Source organism: Crotalus tigris, unplaced genomic scaffold (genome assembly GCF_016545835.1).
Source record: "Crotalus tigris isolate CLP2741 ecotype Arizona unplaced genomic scaffold, ASM1654583v1 scf7180000023683.377817, whole genome shotgun sequence".
In the NCBI taxonomy this organism is placed as follows: domain Eukaryota; kingdom Metazoa; phylum Chordata; class Lepidosauria; order Squamata; family Viperidae; genus Crotalus; species Crotalus tigris.
In genome coordinates, this window is record NW_024100116.1 from 203,886 (window position 1) to 222,511 (window position 18,626).

Below are 18,626 nucleotides of genomic sequence, written 5' to 3' on the forward strand. Positions count from 1 at the left end.
GCAGGAAAGCATGCTGACATAATGGCTGAGCTCTGTTCTGACTCAAGGACAGGCGTTCCTCTTAAAGTTACAATCCCAGACCCTTTAAAAGCAGTGATTGGTGGCTTGTCCAGCTGCTCTTCCCCTCCTACCAAGCCTCTTTTGCCAGTGGGAAAAACAATAATTAATCATTGACCTTAAAGTGTGGTGGCATGAATTTGAAGGGTATAGAACTGCCCCTGGGATGGACTTTTCAACCTTTTCACCCATTGTACCACTTTTAGGATATGGCAATATCCAAGTACCACTAGTCGCCTAGCAAGGTGTCAAAAACTTGATAACAAAAAAAGGAAAAAAAAGGTAGTCCTCGACTTACAACAGTTTGCTTAGTGACTGTTTGAAGTTACAGTGGCACTGAAAAAAGTGCCCCCCAAGCCACAGCCAAGCAAGACACCTGCCTGCCCGCCTGTTGGCGCTCTTCTTCCTGTCTGAGGTTTTCATTGTTGTGAGCATTTCTGTTGACGATTGGCAGGGGGGTGGGGTGGGGTGGGGTTTGGTTTTTATTCCCCCCATCTGCTGGGTGGTTGCAGCAGGTTTTGGTCACTTCACATGACCCTGGGACACTGTGACCATCATAAATATGAATCAGTTGCCAAGCATCTGAATGTAAATCACAAGACCCTGGAGATGCTGCAACATTCCAGCTGATTGGCGCTTCTTCTGGGCTCAGCAGAAGCACCAGGATCAGTGCCGGGCTCCAGCTGGAGCCTGGCGCTGATCCTGGCGCATCCACTGAGCCCTGACAGTCCCGAAGCGCTGATCCTGGGGCTTCTGCTGAGCCCTGACAGCCCTGCAGCTCCAGCCATCTCTCGCTCTGGCTTGTGCGGTGCTGCCACCGGTTCAGCTCATTCCCCTCCCCTGCTACCACTTTTCTAGGATGGTCGCGTACCACCTGCCAGGTGCCAATGTACCACAGGTGGTACCCGTACCACTGGTTGAAAAGCCCTGTTCTAGATGTCAGGAGGAGCAGGTAGATGCAACTAACTGCAGAGTATTAGCACCCAGCAGCCTTGGCCAGCAACACTTGATCCAGCTATAGTGCCCTTTGGACCTTTGAGTGACACTCAGGCTAAAGAGGGAAATACAGTAAGCAGGACTCTTTTCAATTGCAGTATAGTTCCCACTTACCACAAATCAGCAAAGTTACAAAGCATTTGCTAGCAGCAGCTCTGTATTGCTAGCAATGCCGATAACCTTGCAGATTTGTAATGGTGTGTTGTGTTGCTGGCAGAGCCCAGAAGTGTATATGGAATATGAAAATGGTAGTGAAATGTGGAAATGAACTCTTCCCCCCCCCACAACAAGTAATAAAACCAAGAGAAAATATTGTCCCAGCTATGTGAAATCTGTCACAACCTGGGTCCCTTTCTTGATTCAAATTTGCCATTCTTAAAGGTTCTGCTAGATATATCCTCTAAAGTTGTTAGTGAGGCTATCTTTGTGCTACGATGAGCAGGACATGATGATACTGTTGCTAGAGCAGGGGTCTTCAAACATATAGATCAAGATGCATGCATAAATCCAATCAGATTAGAAACTACCATTTCAGTTCCTACAGCAGGGGTCTTCAAACTTGGCCCTTTTATGACTTGTGGATGTCAACTCCCAGAATTCCTCAGCCAGCCAGCCTCCACAGCCTGCCTCCACAAGTCATAAAAGGGCCAAGTTTGAAGACCCCTGTGCTAGAATCTGGAGAAGGTTTATTATAAGGTCCCATTATTTTCTGCATTTGCAGAGCCAGTATTCTTAAATGGAAGAGTATGTATGTATGTATGTATGTATGTATTTATTTATTTATTTATTTATTTATTTATTTATTTATTTATTTATTTATTTGACTTATATACCGCTTTTAAGTGCAAGCACTCTCTAAGCGGTGTACACCAGTAAGCAATGTATATATATATTTACATTGCCCCCAACAATCTGGGTCCTCATTTTACCTACCTCGGAAGGATGGAAGGCTGAGTCAACCTTGAGCCGGTGAGATTTGAACCGCTGACCTGCTGAACACAGTCAACTAAAGTGGCCTGCAGTACTGCACTCTAACTGCTGCGCCACCTCGGCTCTTTAGTAGTAGCTCTTTAGTAGTAGCTGTAATCCTAATCACTAGATGTTCTGATGGAAGGAAATGGGGAAAATTCTCCAGTTATGAATTACTTAAAAAAAATGGCTTTATGCATACAGCCCACAGCACTTGTGTTAAAGAGGAGTATCCCTTTGTAAGCAATGACACATAGAGCTGAGAATAAATAGGCAGAAGCAGCCTGTTTTCATGGGTTGGAGATGTCGTCCTTACCATATTGGCTCTTTCTCCATGTTTACATGCTTGGGAACTTTCAGAAGGCTAATGCAACAGCAACGTTGGTAAATCCTTTACAAAGTTTGTTAGCTAATAATTCTAGGTTTAATCGTGCAATTTTTAAATATATTTGTAACAGGTCTATGTCAGTGGTGGCGAACCTATGGCACACATGCCAGAGGCAGCACTCAGAGCCTTCTCTGTGGGCATACGCACCGTCGCCCCAGCCCCGCCTCCTCCCATGGCCCCCTCCTCACCAGCAGCCCTTCGGAGGAGAGTCCCCCTTGGGCACGGCCCATGCAATGCTGTGCAGCCAAGGACATGGTAGCCAAGCAGTGGGGACAAGACTCCACCCTTGCGCCCCGTTGCACGCAGATGCTGCTGCAGGGCACGGGAGGAGGGCGTGGCCACCAAGGCACTGCTGGGCTGCCTGGATGATCTGTGGCAGGCCGTGGAGGTGGTGGGTGGTCCAGCGGGCACGGCGGAGCAGGGACAGGTGGTGGTGGTGGGTTTTAGGCACTCAGTCTCTAAAAGGTTCGCAATCACTGGTCTAGGTTTTCATTTGATCCCTTTTTAAAAAAAATATTACTTTTCCCCCTCTATTGCCCTCTAGCCTAATTTAAATAAAGTCTTTGTGTTATTAAATAACAACAAAATCACATTTGAATCCTGTTCATTCTGCTAAGGTCATCTCTAGACCTGCCTGAGTCATTCCCCCTTTAGCTCTCTTTTCTGGGAAACCCTCTCAAATACACAAGTATTCCTTTATCTTTTGGGCAATTTACCTTTTCTCATTTTCTGGCACCTTTACAATCTAATATGGTAGCTGACCTCCTCGTGTGGTCTTGTTTTGAAGTTGTAATACAATAATTTGTTAGGTTTTCTGTTTTTATCTGTTTTCTGTGCGTTTTACATCCAGTTTTCTTTCTGTTAACTTGTTTTGCAGCATTATTTCCTGCAGTGCTATTTAACAACATTTCTTTTCTTTTTTTTTAACCATAACATTGCTAACAATACCAGCATTGCTCATTTTTATCTTTTAATATTCCAAAACATATTAAATTCATCAGAGGGTTTATTTAGCTGGTCTTTCAGGGAGGGGGTCTCTTCAAAAATTCCACCATTTTTTGCAAACAGGGCCTATTTTGAAGTGAGAAAAGTATCTTTTGGCTGACTGTTTTGGACAGTTGCTTTGAAGAACCTTGCTTCCAAGTGGCTTGGTGATTCCCAGAACGGATCTTGAGTTCCCCTTGGGATTAAACACTTTCTTATCAAGTCTTTGATTAGTTGTGTTTTGGAACAATTATCTTTCCTTAAGGTCAGGCCATTACATTAGCCCAGTGATGGCGAACCTTTTAGAGACCGAGTGCCCAAACTGCAACCCAAAACCCACTTATTTATCACCGGGTGCCAGGTGGACATGGCCCGCCGGGTGGGCGTGGCTGTGGTGGTCATGGCAGATTAGGTGGGTGTGGCCAAGGTGGGCGTGATCACCTCAATGTTGCTCGTGGGGAGGGACGCCTATGGGGGCCGGGTAGGGTTGGGGGAGATCCAGGGGGTCTCTGGGAGGTGGGGCGGTGGGCAGGAGGCTTGTCCTGCGGGGTGAGGCAAGGAAAGGCAGGGCGGGGGTGCCATTGTCACAGGGCAAGGTGTGACAGGGGCTGGGGCAGCTGCTGCCTGATACCATCGGCCCCTGCACACAGAGGCCAGTAAGCGCATGGATGCTGGGATACATCTGGCCATGTGGGACCTCGGCGAGTTAGTGGGCAGTTGGTTGAAGAGAGACGATTGCCATCTTCAGGGCATGGCACATGTGCCCACAGAGAGGGCTCTGAGTGCCGCCTCTGGCACGCATGCCATAGGTTCGCCACCACTGCATTAGCCAGTTTGTGATCTTCCTTTGCTCTCTTTCCAGGTCTTTCAGTATGTTTAGATTAGTGTGAGAATACCAGGTTAGCTGGTATGTCCTGTGATATCTTCTGGGGAATAAATATTAACTGTACAGTTATTTAAATTGTAATTACTTATTTATTAGCCATGTAGTTAAATGAATTGTTTTATTAGTGCTCAAATTTTATCTTGCCAGTGTAGTGCATCATTATGCTTATCTATTCTATAGATTTATAGATGTCTGTGAGAAATTTTCCAGGGAGAGGCAAAACTGCAGTGTACAAGCTAAAACACACCTGTTTCCCTTTTGTGTTGCTAGTTTCTTCAAAGTCATTGGCAGGCAGCATTCAAGTTGAATATATATCATTACGATGAAGATGCACACAGCAACATGAAATCACAGCTGCTAGTTCTTAGCACTGGTTGGCCATCATATGAATCAAGTTCTTCCAAGAACTTAAGAGGTTGTAATGTATTGGAGTAGAATATGTGTGAATCCAAGCAGCGTGGCCTTGTGTAATTGAAATATAGAAATGTTGTCAATACACAGATGTTCTATGTGTCATCCAAGGCTTTTTGTCTGGCACCCAGTGTGCTGATTATAATAATAATATGCCAGTCTTGAAATAGATGCAACATTTTTAGGAATGTCACATTTAAAAAAAAAATCATATGATTTGCCAGGGAAGACGTTCCATGATGTAGAGCACAGCATTCTATTAAGTGAAATAATCAGTCTCCCTCAGCATTGTCTGCCCAGCTGGTTGCAACTCTCTAGGGTGAAATCTAGAAACTTCTTTGTGCAAAGTGCTTGTTTCTTCATCTGGGAAATGTCGTCAAGCATCCTTTAGAATAGAGTATTTTAAGCTCAGCAACTTTAAGCTATATGGACCAACTTGCAGAAGTCCTCAGCCAGAAATTCTGCTATAGAATACAGAATTGTGTACAGAATGTCAGAGAAGTAAATATTCAGGGCCAAAGTTTGAGAGGACGTCACTTTTACATTTTTAGTCAGCCTTTGTAGTCAGTTCACATGATACAATTTTTGCATTAGCAACACTTTATGCTGGACACGTTCTCTTAGAAATACGTTGTTTTTCTTGGAAATGAAATTGTTATATCTGGCCACACACTTAATAAGAAAGACTGATACTATTAGAGAATAAGTCTACCATTTTTGGTAACTCTATCACTGAGCAGGCTGCACAGGAGATCTGTCAGATAACTAGGCCAGATCTTAAGAATTTGATGTACTTCTTCAATGAGTAATCTTGAGGTCCACACAAAATATTCCTGCTAATGATTAAAATGCTCAAGAATTCAAGTTCAAGAAGGTTGTTTAAAACAAATACAAACTGGTTAAAGGACAACAATTTATTTTAAATCCAAATGAAACAGTAAAAAATCAGATAAAAGAATTCCTAACTGACCTGAATATTATTTTGGAGAGAAAAGCAGTATACAAATCTGCTGAGTAAGGGAGGAGTTGAAGTCTACCCATCTGTAGGGCACACAACCAGGGACGCTACCTCGAAGAACATCTTCCCTTTCATCAATTTTTCAGGCACTTACGAATTTTGGAACTTTTGGTTTTCGATACAGTATGTATTTCTCTTTCTGCAAAGAATGGAAACAGAGAAAGAAAAGGCCCAATGCCTCTGTCTAACCCACAGGTGTTACACGGCAGTGAGCTGTAATGCTAGTTGTAGATCACGAGAAAAGGTTGACATGGTAGAAGGGCATAGAGATATAAATTGTAATAGTAATGATGTCAATGATGATAAGAGCAACAACAACAATAACAACAATAATAATACGTTGTTGAGAATGAGAGGGTGAAGACCTTGTGGGACTTTCGAATACAGATAGATCACCATTTGGAACACAATATGCCGGATATTGCAGTTGTAGAGAACCAAAGCGTACAGCTGATTGATATTGCTGTACCAGGAGATGCCAGAGTTGAAGGAAAAGAACTGGAAAAAATTACAAAATATCGCGATCTGGCCATCGAAACTGCGTGATTATGGATGAAACAAGTAACGGTGGTCCCCATTGTCATTGAGGCACTGGGAACTATGTCCAAAAACTTTGCAAAATACATCAAGAAACTGCAGCTTCCTGCAATAACTCCAGCAACGTTACAAAAAACTGCGCTACTCGGAATATCTTATATTTAAGGAGATACCTGGTTGACACCTAGGATGCTGGTAGCAACCCGTGTCAACCATCAGCGCCAGCCAATTTGAATGTTCAGTTGACTGAGGTTCATGTTTAATGAATAAAGATAATAATAATAAAATAATAACAACAACAATAATAATAAAGTTGGAAGGGACCTTGGAGGTCATTGAGTCCAACCCACTGCTCAGGAAGGAAACCCTATACCATTTCAGACAAATGGCTGTCCAGTCTCTTCTTGAAAACTTCCAGTGTTGAAGCATTCACCACTTCTGGAGGCAGGTTGTTCCACTGGTTAATTGTTCTAACTGTCAGGATGTTTCTCCTTAGTTCTAGGTTGCTTCTCTCCTTGATTAGTTTCCATCCGTTGCTTCTCATCCTGCCTTCAGGCACTTTGGAGAATAGCTTGACTCCCTCTTCTTTGTGGCAGCCCCTGAGATATTGGAAGACTGCTATCATGTCCCCCCTCATCCTTCTCTTAATTAAACTAGACATTATGACTTTCTTTGTTTTGGTGATGGACATCTTTGCAGATTGAGAGGAAAAAGAATTTGACACTCAGATGAGAGTGCCAAATATGAGTTTTCAAATATACTTATTGTATTTATTTCCTAAGACTTCTATGTCATTTTAATCAACAAAGATCCAGCGGCTTACAAAACCCTATACAATAAGAGATTTAAAAACAATAATTTATATCCATTGCAAAGAAAAAGACAATTACAATTAAAATCTTATCAGAGCACGAGTATCCATTTGGAGAAAATCAAACAGTGTGAGAGGATTTAATGGTGAAACTGTTACTAAGCGTGAAGGGACAGGGAGAGGCTATGTCCACACATTCAATTGTCATTGAAATGATATTTTTCAAGCATGAGGCAATAAGCATGGAGACATTGCAGCTAGAGCCTCCACCTTTTTTTCATCGGTGCACACATTCATGTACAAATTTTGAAATGACATGGTCGATTAGTAGATCAGCACCTTCCAAATAAGGATCTCCTTTTAGGAACAGATTTCTGATCTAATTGAGCTCAGGGGCAAACAGGGGTTCTACATATTGTAGAGTCAAAGAATTGGAAGATGACTCAGAGGTCCACCCATCTGCTCCATGTAAGACTGCAAAATATTTTAGACAGATGGCTATGGTTGTAAGGTTTGCAGTTAAGGTGAATATACTATTTCACGAAATACCTATTTCATTATATCAGAGTCACCGGTTGAGATGGATGGCTATAGAAATCAAATAAATTTATCAATAAATAAACTGGCATTTTTACTTTCAGAAAATTCCTCCTAGTATGTAATCCAAAGTGACTTTCCTGGAATTTTTGGTCCTGCCAACTGAAGCAAGAGAGAACAATACCACCTCCTCTTTCATTTGACATCCCTTCCGATATCTTTAGAAAACTCATCTCCCATCTCCCCTTTCTCTTGTTTTTACAGGCTAAGTGCACCGACTAATTTCAACAGTCCCTCACTATTTTTGTAGCCCACCTCTTAACTTGCACCAAGTTGTGGCTATTCTTTGTAGACTGAGCTGATCAGAACTGGACAAATGGCAGCTGACTAAAACTACGTAGAATGAAACCATTCCTTCTCATCATCTGAATCCCATGCTCTTGTTATTCATCCCAAAATAGTGTTTACCTTTTAAGCAGCAATATCCTGCTTGGGTCTGATCTTCAGGCTCATGTTACTTTTGAAACTGTATGAGGTAACTGGTTGTTTTTTTTAACTTCTTAAATTACTGAATGCAGAAGGAAGGAAAGGAAGGGAAGGGAAGGGAAGGGAAGGGAAGGGAAGGGAAGGGAAGGAAGGAAGGAAGGAAGGAAGGAAGGAAGGAAGGAAGGAAGGAAGGAAGGAGACCTAGAAAAACATGCAACACATGTGTCAAACAAAAGCATTTCTAGATATATTGACATATTATGTAAGGACATTATACATTCCACTGCAGGATGAAAGCCCTTTGTTGAAGGTTCATCTATTATGGAGGACCAAGGTGGGTTAATAAATAGAGAATTTTTAGCTTATCGGGGAGGCTGGAGGACTGGCCTAAAGTTATTTCAGTTGGCTTCCGTGCCTAACGGAAAACTAAAACCTGAATCCCCTTGGCCCTAGTATACTACTTTAACGATTGTCACACTGACTCCTATAATTAAATTCTTAAACCAGTTTTCATAAGACAGTACATGAAGTTTACATTTCTAAATAGCCCTCCAAATAATATTTTCGGTTGCATTTTCAAATGGAAAAAGAGTTTCTCAGATCATACAAAATGAGCAGAAAGCTTTTTCATACCTTGCAAATACCTTTTCAAGTTAGATCAAGCGGCCAGGTGCTGCTCTTGTCAGATTGAACAAAACCAGCAATTAGGGTTAGGGTTTGAGTAGCAAATTCTTAATCCTTTTCTAGTTTTTGGAATTTACCAGCAATAATGATGTTGCTAGGTAAATTTAGTTATAGCATCTGTGGGTGCAGATGCATTCACCTAGCACAGTGGTTCTCAACCTTTTTAATGCCGTGACCCCCAACCGGTCGTAAGTCGAGGACTACTCAACCGGTCGCAAGTCGAGGACTACTCAACTGGTGCAGCACCATTTGCAGAATGGGACTTTTGGCGGGCTCAGCAGGGCAGAGACAGCCTGGACAATTCCTATTGGCTTTTGAAGGCCAATAGAATTAGATTCTATTCGAGTCTATTCTATTGGCTTTCAAAAGCCAATAGAATAAAAGGGAGTAGCACAGCTAAGGAAAAGGGGGGAAAAAATGGCGGACTGCGTTGTTTGGCGACCCCCGTGAAATGGTCGTTCCACCCCAAATGGGGTCCCGACCCACAGGTTGAGAACCACTGACCTAGCAGTAAGTGTTCAGTTGGTAACGTCTCATGTTTCCAATCTTAAATCGATTTTTTTCTCATGAGTGTCTCCGATGTGGTTTCTAAAATCTTCACAAAATGTATTAATATCTTTATATACTTTTCCTCATTTATCATACAATGTAAGGATTGAAGGAGATCATTTAGTACAATCTCTTACCCAGTACAAGAAACTCTATTGCAATGTGTATGACAAATGGCCACCCAACTCTTACATCTGGCAGAGGGGAGACTACTATCTTTATAAATATATTGAATAACACAGCCCAGCGGTATACCACTTGATTCCTTCTAATCTGATGTTGAGCATTAACATACTGTACATTCCTTGAGTACTTGCTCATCCAGATCTATATTCAACCTACATTTTACTATCTTCTCTTGTAGACTCTCATTTATTTATATACCTGTTTTACACAATCTATAACTCACTTCAGCCTTGACAAAGACTTTGTCAAATGCTTTGCCGAAACTAAAGTATACAATATCCACTGAGATCACATAAGCTGATCATTCTATCAAAGATGATTAGGCTGCTTTGGCATGAATTGTTCTTGATAAACTCATGCAGGATCCTGACACGCTATGCATCCTTTACTAAGTGCATACAACCCAACTGCTTAAAAACTGTATCTGGGTATCTATGAATCTTCTTTCTTTTTAGATGATGTCAGGTTGGCCCTTTTGGCAATTCGCTTTATAATTTGTTTTGGAAATAATTTGTGCAGAGGAGCTGCACACTTCCATAGTTCTCTCCTAGCTGAACCAGCAATGAATATGGATGCCCAGTGTTAATCAGCTGTTAAAAATTAAAATCATTTAATTTATTTATAAATGATAATTTATTTATAATTAAAAACAATGATAAAATGTTTCAGATGACCAGAGGGTCTTTTCATACTCTGCAATTTCTTGGTCTTGTAACAAATGATTGTGTTATTATTGTTATCATTATTATTTTATCAGTATATATAGGCCACTGTGCATGAATCCACCCACTCATAAAATCAGATATTTTATTTGCCTAGATCTCAGACTAATGTGCTGTGTTGTTGTTGTGTTATGGTGACAGGATCATCAGAACAAAAGTACAACAGCCTTTTCACCCAACACCGGATGGGAGTGGAACAGGGGTAACTGCATCTGGACATACTATAGGTAAGCTGTTTAGGTAACATTAAAAAAATATCATGAAAGCATCATTAATACCAAAGAAGCCCCTAGTTGGACTTTATTTACCTAGTGTATGGCATCTAGTTGGACTGATGTCAGCTGAATTGGAATTCAGGTCCCAAACCACTGAAAATTTTATGAATAAATGTATCATTTAACCCAGTGGTTCTCAACCTTTTTAATGCCGCGACCCCCGACCGGTCGTAAGTCGAGGACTACTCAACCGGTCGTAAGTCGAGGACTACTCAACTGGTGCAGCACCGCTTGCAGAATGGGACTTTTGGCGGGCTCAGCAGGGCAGAGACAGCCTGGACAATTCCTATTGGCTTTTGAAAGCCAATAGAATTAGACTCTATTCAAGAGAGTCTATTCTATTGGCTTTCAAAAGCCAATAAAACAAGCTAAGGAAAAGGGGAAAAAAATGGCGGACTGCGTTGTTTGGCGAACCCCGTGAAATGGTCATTCGACCCCAAATGGGGTCCCGACCCACAGGTGGAGAACCACTGATTTAACCAAATAAATCTTTTGATGAAATGCTTAAATATTATGCATCCACGCAGGAGATCCTCTTGTCTTGAGCAACAACTGATGTGCTGTTCCATAATATTATGGAAGCTTATTTCTCTGAATCACAGAGCTCTTCTGTATTAATGGTGTCTTATTTTCCCCATAAAATTGTTGCCCACAATTCTTTATAGTTTCTAAAGCTGAAAAATAACTCTTCCTACTTTCTGAATAAGAGTGAGTGACAGGAATCGATACAGGCTCAGACAGAGTTACTATTCCAAGGTTTGGAATAAAGTCCTAGTATATTCGTATGTAATGAAACCACCATACTTGTTCCTGTTAAGAAAATATTTATTTTCATCAAAGAATAAGAGTTTATGCCAGTTGCATTTCTACCCCAAATTTTCCTTCTTCAACTGCGTCTCTTAGTATTATATTTTTGGGGCTGGTGTATGAGAAAATATGTATCTGAAATAATGGTGGGTAACAGATGGCTTATTTTTGAGGCCCTGGAGCCATTTGCAGCTGTGATTGCTAGGAATTTGTGGCGTAGTTTGTAAAATATATATAAAAATGTATTAGAAACTTTAAAACAATCAGTTTTAACTTCCCAAACATGAGAGAATTGCAGCCCATGTCAATCAATAGACATATCTGATGTAGCCTTCAGCCACAAGGAATCCCCAGCCTGCAAACAGAAACTTAAATGACAAACCAGATAACAGTAGGATACATAATATGCATAATATACATAAAACAGCATGGTATGCATGAAAATCTGCAATAGTCTTTGATTTATACATCACAAGTAGAAACTGGGTTCAGTTTTTCTGTACTTGCAAGTGCACTGGGCAGTTTCCAAACACGATTCCTCTCCAAATCTTATTGCTGAAAAGATTTGTTTCTCTGTCACCTTGGTACACACTTCTTACAGTGCTTTGATTTAAATGATTATAAACATGCCTACCTAGAGAGGAGAAAACATTAAATTAAAAGATAGCATAGCATTTCTTAGAAGGAAAGAGAGTCTTTAAAGAATATCCCACAATTTTAATTTAAGAGGACTTCATGTAAATACTTCTACTTGACAGGCACTAGCGGAGGACTAGATTCAGTATGATAACTGGATTTCTACCAGATTTCCATTAATTAACAACATATGTAACATGTTAAAAAGATTTGGAACAGGAAAATACATTTGATTTTGATTCATGTGTACTGTATAGTACATGCTGCTTCTCACTAGGTTTTGTTGTCATTTTGGATGTACAGGCATATGACCATAATGACTTATGATCATAACTAAGCCCAAAATTTCAATTGCTAAGCAAGACAGTTGTTAAGTGAGTTTGGCCCCATTTTTATCACCTTTGTTTTGCCAGAGTTGTTAAGCAAATCATGTGTTCATTAAGCAAATTGGATTTCCCCATAGCTTGTTAGAAGATGGCTGAGAAGATTACAAATAGTGACCACACGATCTGAGATGGTGCAACTGTCATAAATATATGTCAAGAATTTTGATCACTTGATCACGGGGAGGGTGCAATGGTCATAAGCATGAAAAATGATCATAAGTCATTTTTTTCAGAGCTGTTGTAATTTTGAATGATCAGTAAATGAATGGTTGTAAGTTGAGGGCTATCTGTACATGCTTTTCCTAAAAGTCATATTTTATGGCATTAAAATGCCATAACAGTGGGATTCTTATATAAATAAAGCTTAGGTAATGCCAGAAAGAAGAAAAGGTTTTATAGCCATCGTTTGCAGAAGAGCCAACATGAGCAGCAATACAGCCATTTGAAAATGAAATACCGCACAAGCATGAGGAACACTACGACCAAATTCACAATTTAGTGCATGAGATCCAACTCAAGAGTTTCCTAGTACACAGATTATATGAAGGAAATAGCTGAAGTAAATTGTTATTTGTTTCAACTAAATATTCAAGACATTTGGATTTTTAAACCTTTTAAAAAGAGAAATCATGTGGGAAAGTGGGCCTGGAAATTAATATAGGACATTATTGATATTAAATGTAGCATATTTAAGGAGCTCTCATCTTGAATAAAAGATAACGTATGGATTGCTTAATGATGTACTTATTAAAAACAAAGAATATAAAACATAGAATAACACTGTTGGAAGGGACGTTGGAAGTCCTGTAGTCCAATCCCCTGCTTGAGCAGGAGATCCTATACCAGGGGTAGGCAACCTCGGCTCATTTATGACTCATGGACTTCAACTCCCAGAATTCCTGAGTCAGCATAGCTGCCCTATACCATTTCAGTCTCTTTTTGAAAGCTTACAGTGATGGAGTCCCCACAACTTTGGAAGGCAAGCTACTTCCTTGGTTGATTGCTCTCACTGTTAGGAAATTTCTCCTTAGTTCTAGGTTGCTTCTCTCCTTAGTTAGTTTCCAACCTTTGTTTCTTGTCTTATTTTCTGGTGCTTTGGAAAATAGTTTGACCTCCTTGTCTTTGTAAGAGCCCCTCAAATATTGGAACAATGCTATCATGTCACCCTTAGTCCTTCTTTTCACTATAGTACACATACTCAATTCCTTCAACCATAATAATAGTAATAATAATAGTAATAATAATAATAATAATATAATAAAAAGTTGGAGGGGATCTTGGAGGTCATCTAGTCCAACCGCCTGCTCACGCAGGAAACCCTATACCATTTCGGACAAATGGCTGTCCAGTCTCTTAAAAACTTCCAGTGTTGGAGCATTCACCATTTCTGGAGGCAGGTTGTTCCACTGGTTAATTGTTCTAACTGTCGGGAAGTTTCTCCTCAGTTCTAGATTGCTTCTCTCCTTGACTAGTTTCCATCCATTGCTTCTTGTCCTGCCCTCAGGCGCTTTGGAGTATAGCTTGACTCACTCTTCTTTGTGGCAGCCCCTGAGATATTGGAACATTGCTATCATGTCCCCCCTTGTCCTTCTCTTCTTTAAACTAGACATACCCAATTCCAACAGCCGTTCCTTATATGCTTTAGCCTCCAATCCCCTAATCATCTTTGTTGCTCTTCTCTGCACTCTTTCTAGAGTCTCAACATCTTTTTTATACCATGGTGACCAAAACTGGATGCAATATTCCAAGTGTGGCCTTACCAAGGCATTGTAAAGTGGTATTAACACTTCACGTGATCTTGATTCTATCCCTCTGTTATTGCAGCCTAGCACTGTGTTGACCTTTTTGGCAGCTGCAGCACACTGCTGGCTCATATTTAAGTGATTGTCCACTAGGACTCCGAGGTCCCTCTCACAGTTACTACTATTGAGCAAGGTACCCCCTATACTATACCTGTGCATTTGTTTTTTCTTGCCTAAATGCAGAACCTTACTTTTTTCACCACTGAATTTCATTTTGTTAGATAGTGCCCAGTGTTCAAGTCTGTCCAGATCATTCTGTATCTTAAGCCTGTCTTCTGGAGTGTTGGCTATTCCTGCCAGCTTGGTGTCATCCGCAGATTTGATGAGTTCCCCATCTACCCCCTCGTCCAAATCATTTTAGCTTACAGTCCTTATTGCTCTTCTCTGCACCTATTCAAAACATAGACTGCAAACTGAATATGAGCAAACAATAGTGGCTCAAAAAAAGTTACAAAAAGGGTACAATGTATCAAATGACCTTAATAATAAGTTAAATTCAATGTTAAGATATATCAACAAAAATGTGATTTTCACGTCTGCTTCAGTCTCATCCTACCCCAAGTACCGAGTCCATTTTGGGGACACATTTTAAAAACAATTCAACCCAACTGGAACAAGTTCAAAGAAAGATGATGAGGATAATAAGATGATTGTTATATGAAAGAAGATTGAAAGAATTGGATATGTTTAGCACTGAGAGAAATATGACTGAAGGACAGATCTTTGAACATTTCTTAAAGGATGTCACAAGAAGATGGCCAAGACTTGTTTTCTTTTGTGAAAATCATGAGACTAATGGCTTTAAGTCACAGGCAGGCAGATTCTACCTGATTGCTAGAAAACTTCCAAACAGAGCAGTTTTATCAGGACCCAGATTGTTGGGGGCAATGTAAATATATATATACATTGCTTACTGGTGTACACCGCTTAGAGAGTGCTCGCACTTAAAGTGGTATATAAGTCTCATAAATAAATAAATAAATATTATAGAGATCAACCCCTGTTTGAAATCCTTTAAAAAGGAAGGATTGTAGGCTCAGTGACTTGAATATTCTTTTTCTCCTTTGAAATTCTATAATTCCAAACAAGAAGTGTGTCATGCTCTCAAACTCGTATATTATATATATATATATATGAAATTTGTTCTTAGTTCTGAATTGAATCTCTCCTTGATAAGTTTCCATCCATTACTTGTTGTCCTGTACTCAGGTGCTTTGGAGAATAAATTGACCCCTTCTTCTCTGTGACAGCCCCTCAAATTTTGGAAGACAGCTATCACATCATCCCTAGTCCTCCTCTTCATTAAACTAAACATGCCTACTTCCTACAACCATTCATTGTATGTTTTAGTTTCCAGCCCCCTAATCACCAATAGTCACCCTCAAAAAATATTCACCAATGGCCATCATCAAAACTAAGGATAGATATCAAGTGGGATATCACAAAATTCAATCCTGGGAATGTTCCTTTTTTTTTTTTTAGCAGACTTGAATAATATGATTGCAAAAAAAGCAAATAGAGTTTTATATCAACAAAAATATATTACCTAAAACACAGGAAGTTTGCAGCCAAATCGCCAAGCTCGGAGATCAAACCAACAGCCCAACTCCCAACCTGAGCTACTAATATTCAAACACATCTCAAACACAGGAAGTTATTTTTCCACTTCATTTTGTATTGGCTCACACTGCATCTGGTTTTTGTGTTAAATCTTGGACACCACACTGTGAAAAAAATAAAGAAAAATGGAATTCAGATAGATAAGACAGATGAATAGGAACTAGTCTGGAAGAGAGTTGGAGGAAACCAGGAATAGTTAGATCTGAGAAGATAGATAAATGATCTGATGACTCTCTTTAAATACTGTGAAGTAGAGTCCCCAAAACTTTTAGGCACCAGGGACCGATTCCATGGAGAGAGGTTTTTCCACGGACCAGAGGGGTGTGGTTTTGTGCGTTGCCTGCATCCCACAGATGGGGCTTTCCTTGTTTGTGTGGATCAGTTGCTGGCATGCTGCAGCCCAGCACTGGTCCACGGACTGGGGGTTGGGGACCCCTACTGTAAAGGATATCAAAAGGCTAAGACAGATTCGTGTTTCTGAAAAAGAAATTCCAATTATATTTAGAAAACAGTTTAGAAAAGTCTAACTAACACCTTTTATTAATAGGCATAAACTTTTGGGAACTGTACCTCACTTCCTCTGATGGCTCTGCCTCTTAATAAAGCTTATGCCTCTTAATAAGCAATGTTGCTTGAAAAAAGGGGCCACCAGATTTCTTTTGCCACCATAGACTGACATGGCTCTACCACAAGAAAAAAGTTCTTTTCCATAAGTGCAGTTCAAGAGGGAAAAGCTAATTTTTTTTCCTTTTTTTATTATTATTTTAGAGCAACAAAACAAAACACAACAAACATTACACACATACACATGTAATATATCCTTTTTTGTTAACAGCAGTTTGTAACAGTACTCTTCTATTCTTTACATTTCCCCCCTCTTTCTTCTTTAAAATATTTGTCCTTATTGCCCCATTGTTTCTTATTTACATTTTCCTTCTTTCATATTCTACTACTTACTAGGAATCCAACATTATTCATTGTAGTAACACTCATATTTTTTATAAGACTCGACCGGAATTCCATCTAAGCATGGTGATCGTACAAATATTCTCATATTATTTAGTGCATATACTGTTTTTACTCTAATACTATTTCCAACATTAAAATTCACCCCTTTTCATCCAAGTATATTTATTTAATTTTATTTTTCTTTGACATATATAATGATTCCTCCTTTCTTGTTTTATACTAATATTGTGTATAATGTTTCTAAATTTTACTTTCTCTAGTAATTTTCTATAATCCTATTTTATGTAAACTTCCTAAAGATACATCACATCTACATCCAATTTCCTTAAAGAGTCTAAACTCTTTTTCTTGATATATTTAATCCATTAATATTTATAGAAAAGAGCTTAATTACGTCTCCCATTTTTAACTTGATCTATTTTTTTGTTTTTATTTTGTTTTATACTTCTTGTCTCTGTAAGTCTTCCTTTTGCTTCTCTTTCTAACCTTTCTCTTTCTTGTAACTTTTGTATTTCTCGCTCTCGATCAACTTCCTCTAATAAATCTTCATCATAACTTTTACTCTCTGGCTCAGGGAAAAGCTAATTTTGTTAGGTTATATCAAAGTAAAAGCTAGATAGCCCTTGGTCTGAAATGTAGATTCCTGCACAGGGCAGCAGATTGAATTTGAAGATCTCATTGGCTTGCTCCAAGACTACAGATCTAGAGCAGAAATACTTTCTGAAGCTGGGCCAGATAAATATGCTATAATGTAGACAGAGCCTCTCTCCATAGCAAAGAGCTACTTTAGTTCCTGGATCCTCTTGTTCTATCATTCTGTAGAAGTTAAAATTGTTCTGATTATCTGTATTTTTTTCTATGAATAAAACCCAGTGCTTTGAAGAATAATATTTTTTAACGTGAATAGCACAATCTATTATCGCAGCACCTCTATCAACTATTATTTTTGAAAGACACGTCTATGCTGACTGCATGGAAAGGAAATGGCACAATGCAAACAGAAACTTAACACGTTCTGGAAATAGAATTATTAGCTCAAGTAAGTGATATAAACCCCAATAGATTTTAAGCAATTAGCTCTTCACCAGGAAACTGACAGAAAAAAGTTATCTCACATTTATTGTAAGTTTAGCTACCACTGTTGATGCCAGTAGGTCAGTCACTCAATTTATAGATGGACATCTAAGAAATTGTAACTGATGTGGCTAATTTTTTTTCCTGGCAATCCTTTGATGAAAAGGATTGAATGACTTTCTTTATATCATTTGGCCTAAAAAAATTGTCTCTTGGCAATGTTTGGCTTCCATTGTTTCTCTCCCCCACCCCAACACTTTTAAAATTGATTCTTTGCACATCATTATTTCCCTAAGCTCTTTCATGTGGAGTTTGCAACTTTTGTGTGCAAACACTGTTCTAATAATGTGAAAGATCTTAATCTAGCTCTTTACAATATTGATAGCCACTAATATTTTGAGCATTTTTATAACAATTGTCATTATCATTTTTTTCTGTAAAAGTAAATAGTTCTAATTCTCAACTTGACTTTTAAAACATATTTTTTTTAAAAAAATTATTTTACGGATTAATACTACTTTTGTTTGCTAATTTTTTTTTTTACAGGGAAGAGGAGTTTGCCTCTTTATAGATAATAAACTAAATGACAAACCATTTAGCTAAATTTAGATAATGGTAATATTTCTCATGACCCTGTTATATGCAATACATGTTCCATGCATGGGCTTATGCCCAAAGAACATCCAAATTATACATGTATTAGATGTAAACTATGTGAACTACTGGAGGAAAAAGTAAGACTTAGAGGCAACTCTAGCCAAACCCCAGTGTACAAAATAAAGCTCTACCCAAACCGAACCAAGTAATGAACAAATAACTCCCATAGGATTTGACCC

At 39.3% G+C, this 18,626-nt stretch overlaps 1 protein-coding gene across 5 annotated transcripts in view; it reads left to right on the forward strand.

Annotated features, from left to right (window-relative positions):
• Positions 1-18,626, forward strand: part of PAX2 (paired box 2) — a 161,753-nt gene that overhangs the window by 56,362 nt on the left and 86,765 nt on the right. For all 5 annotated transcript variants that reach the window (XM_039320678.1, XM_039320677.1, XM_039320679.1 and 2 more), the window contains exon 4: positions 10,363-10,448. In XM_039320678.1, the coding sequence (XP_039176612.1) occupies positions 10,363-10,448 (86 nt within the window). The remainder of the gene's footprint in view (positions 1-10,362; positions 10,449-18,626) is intronic.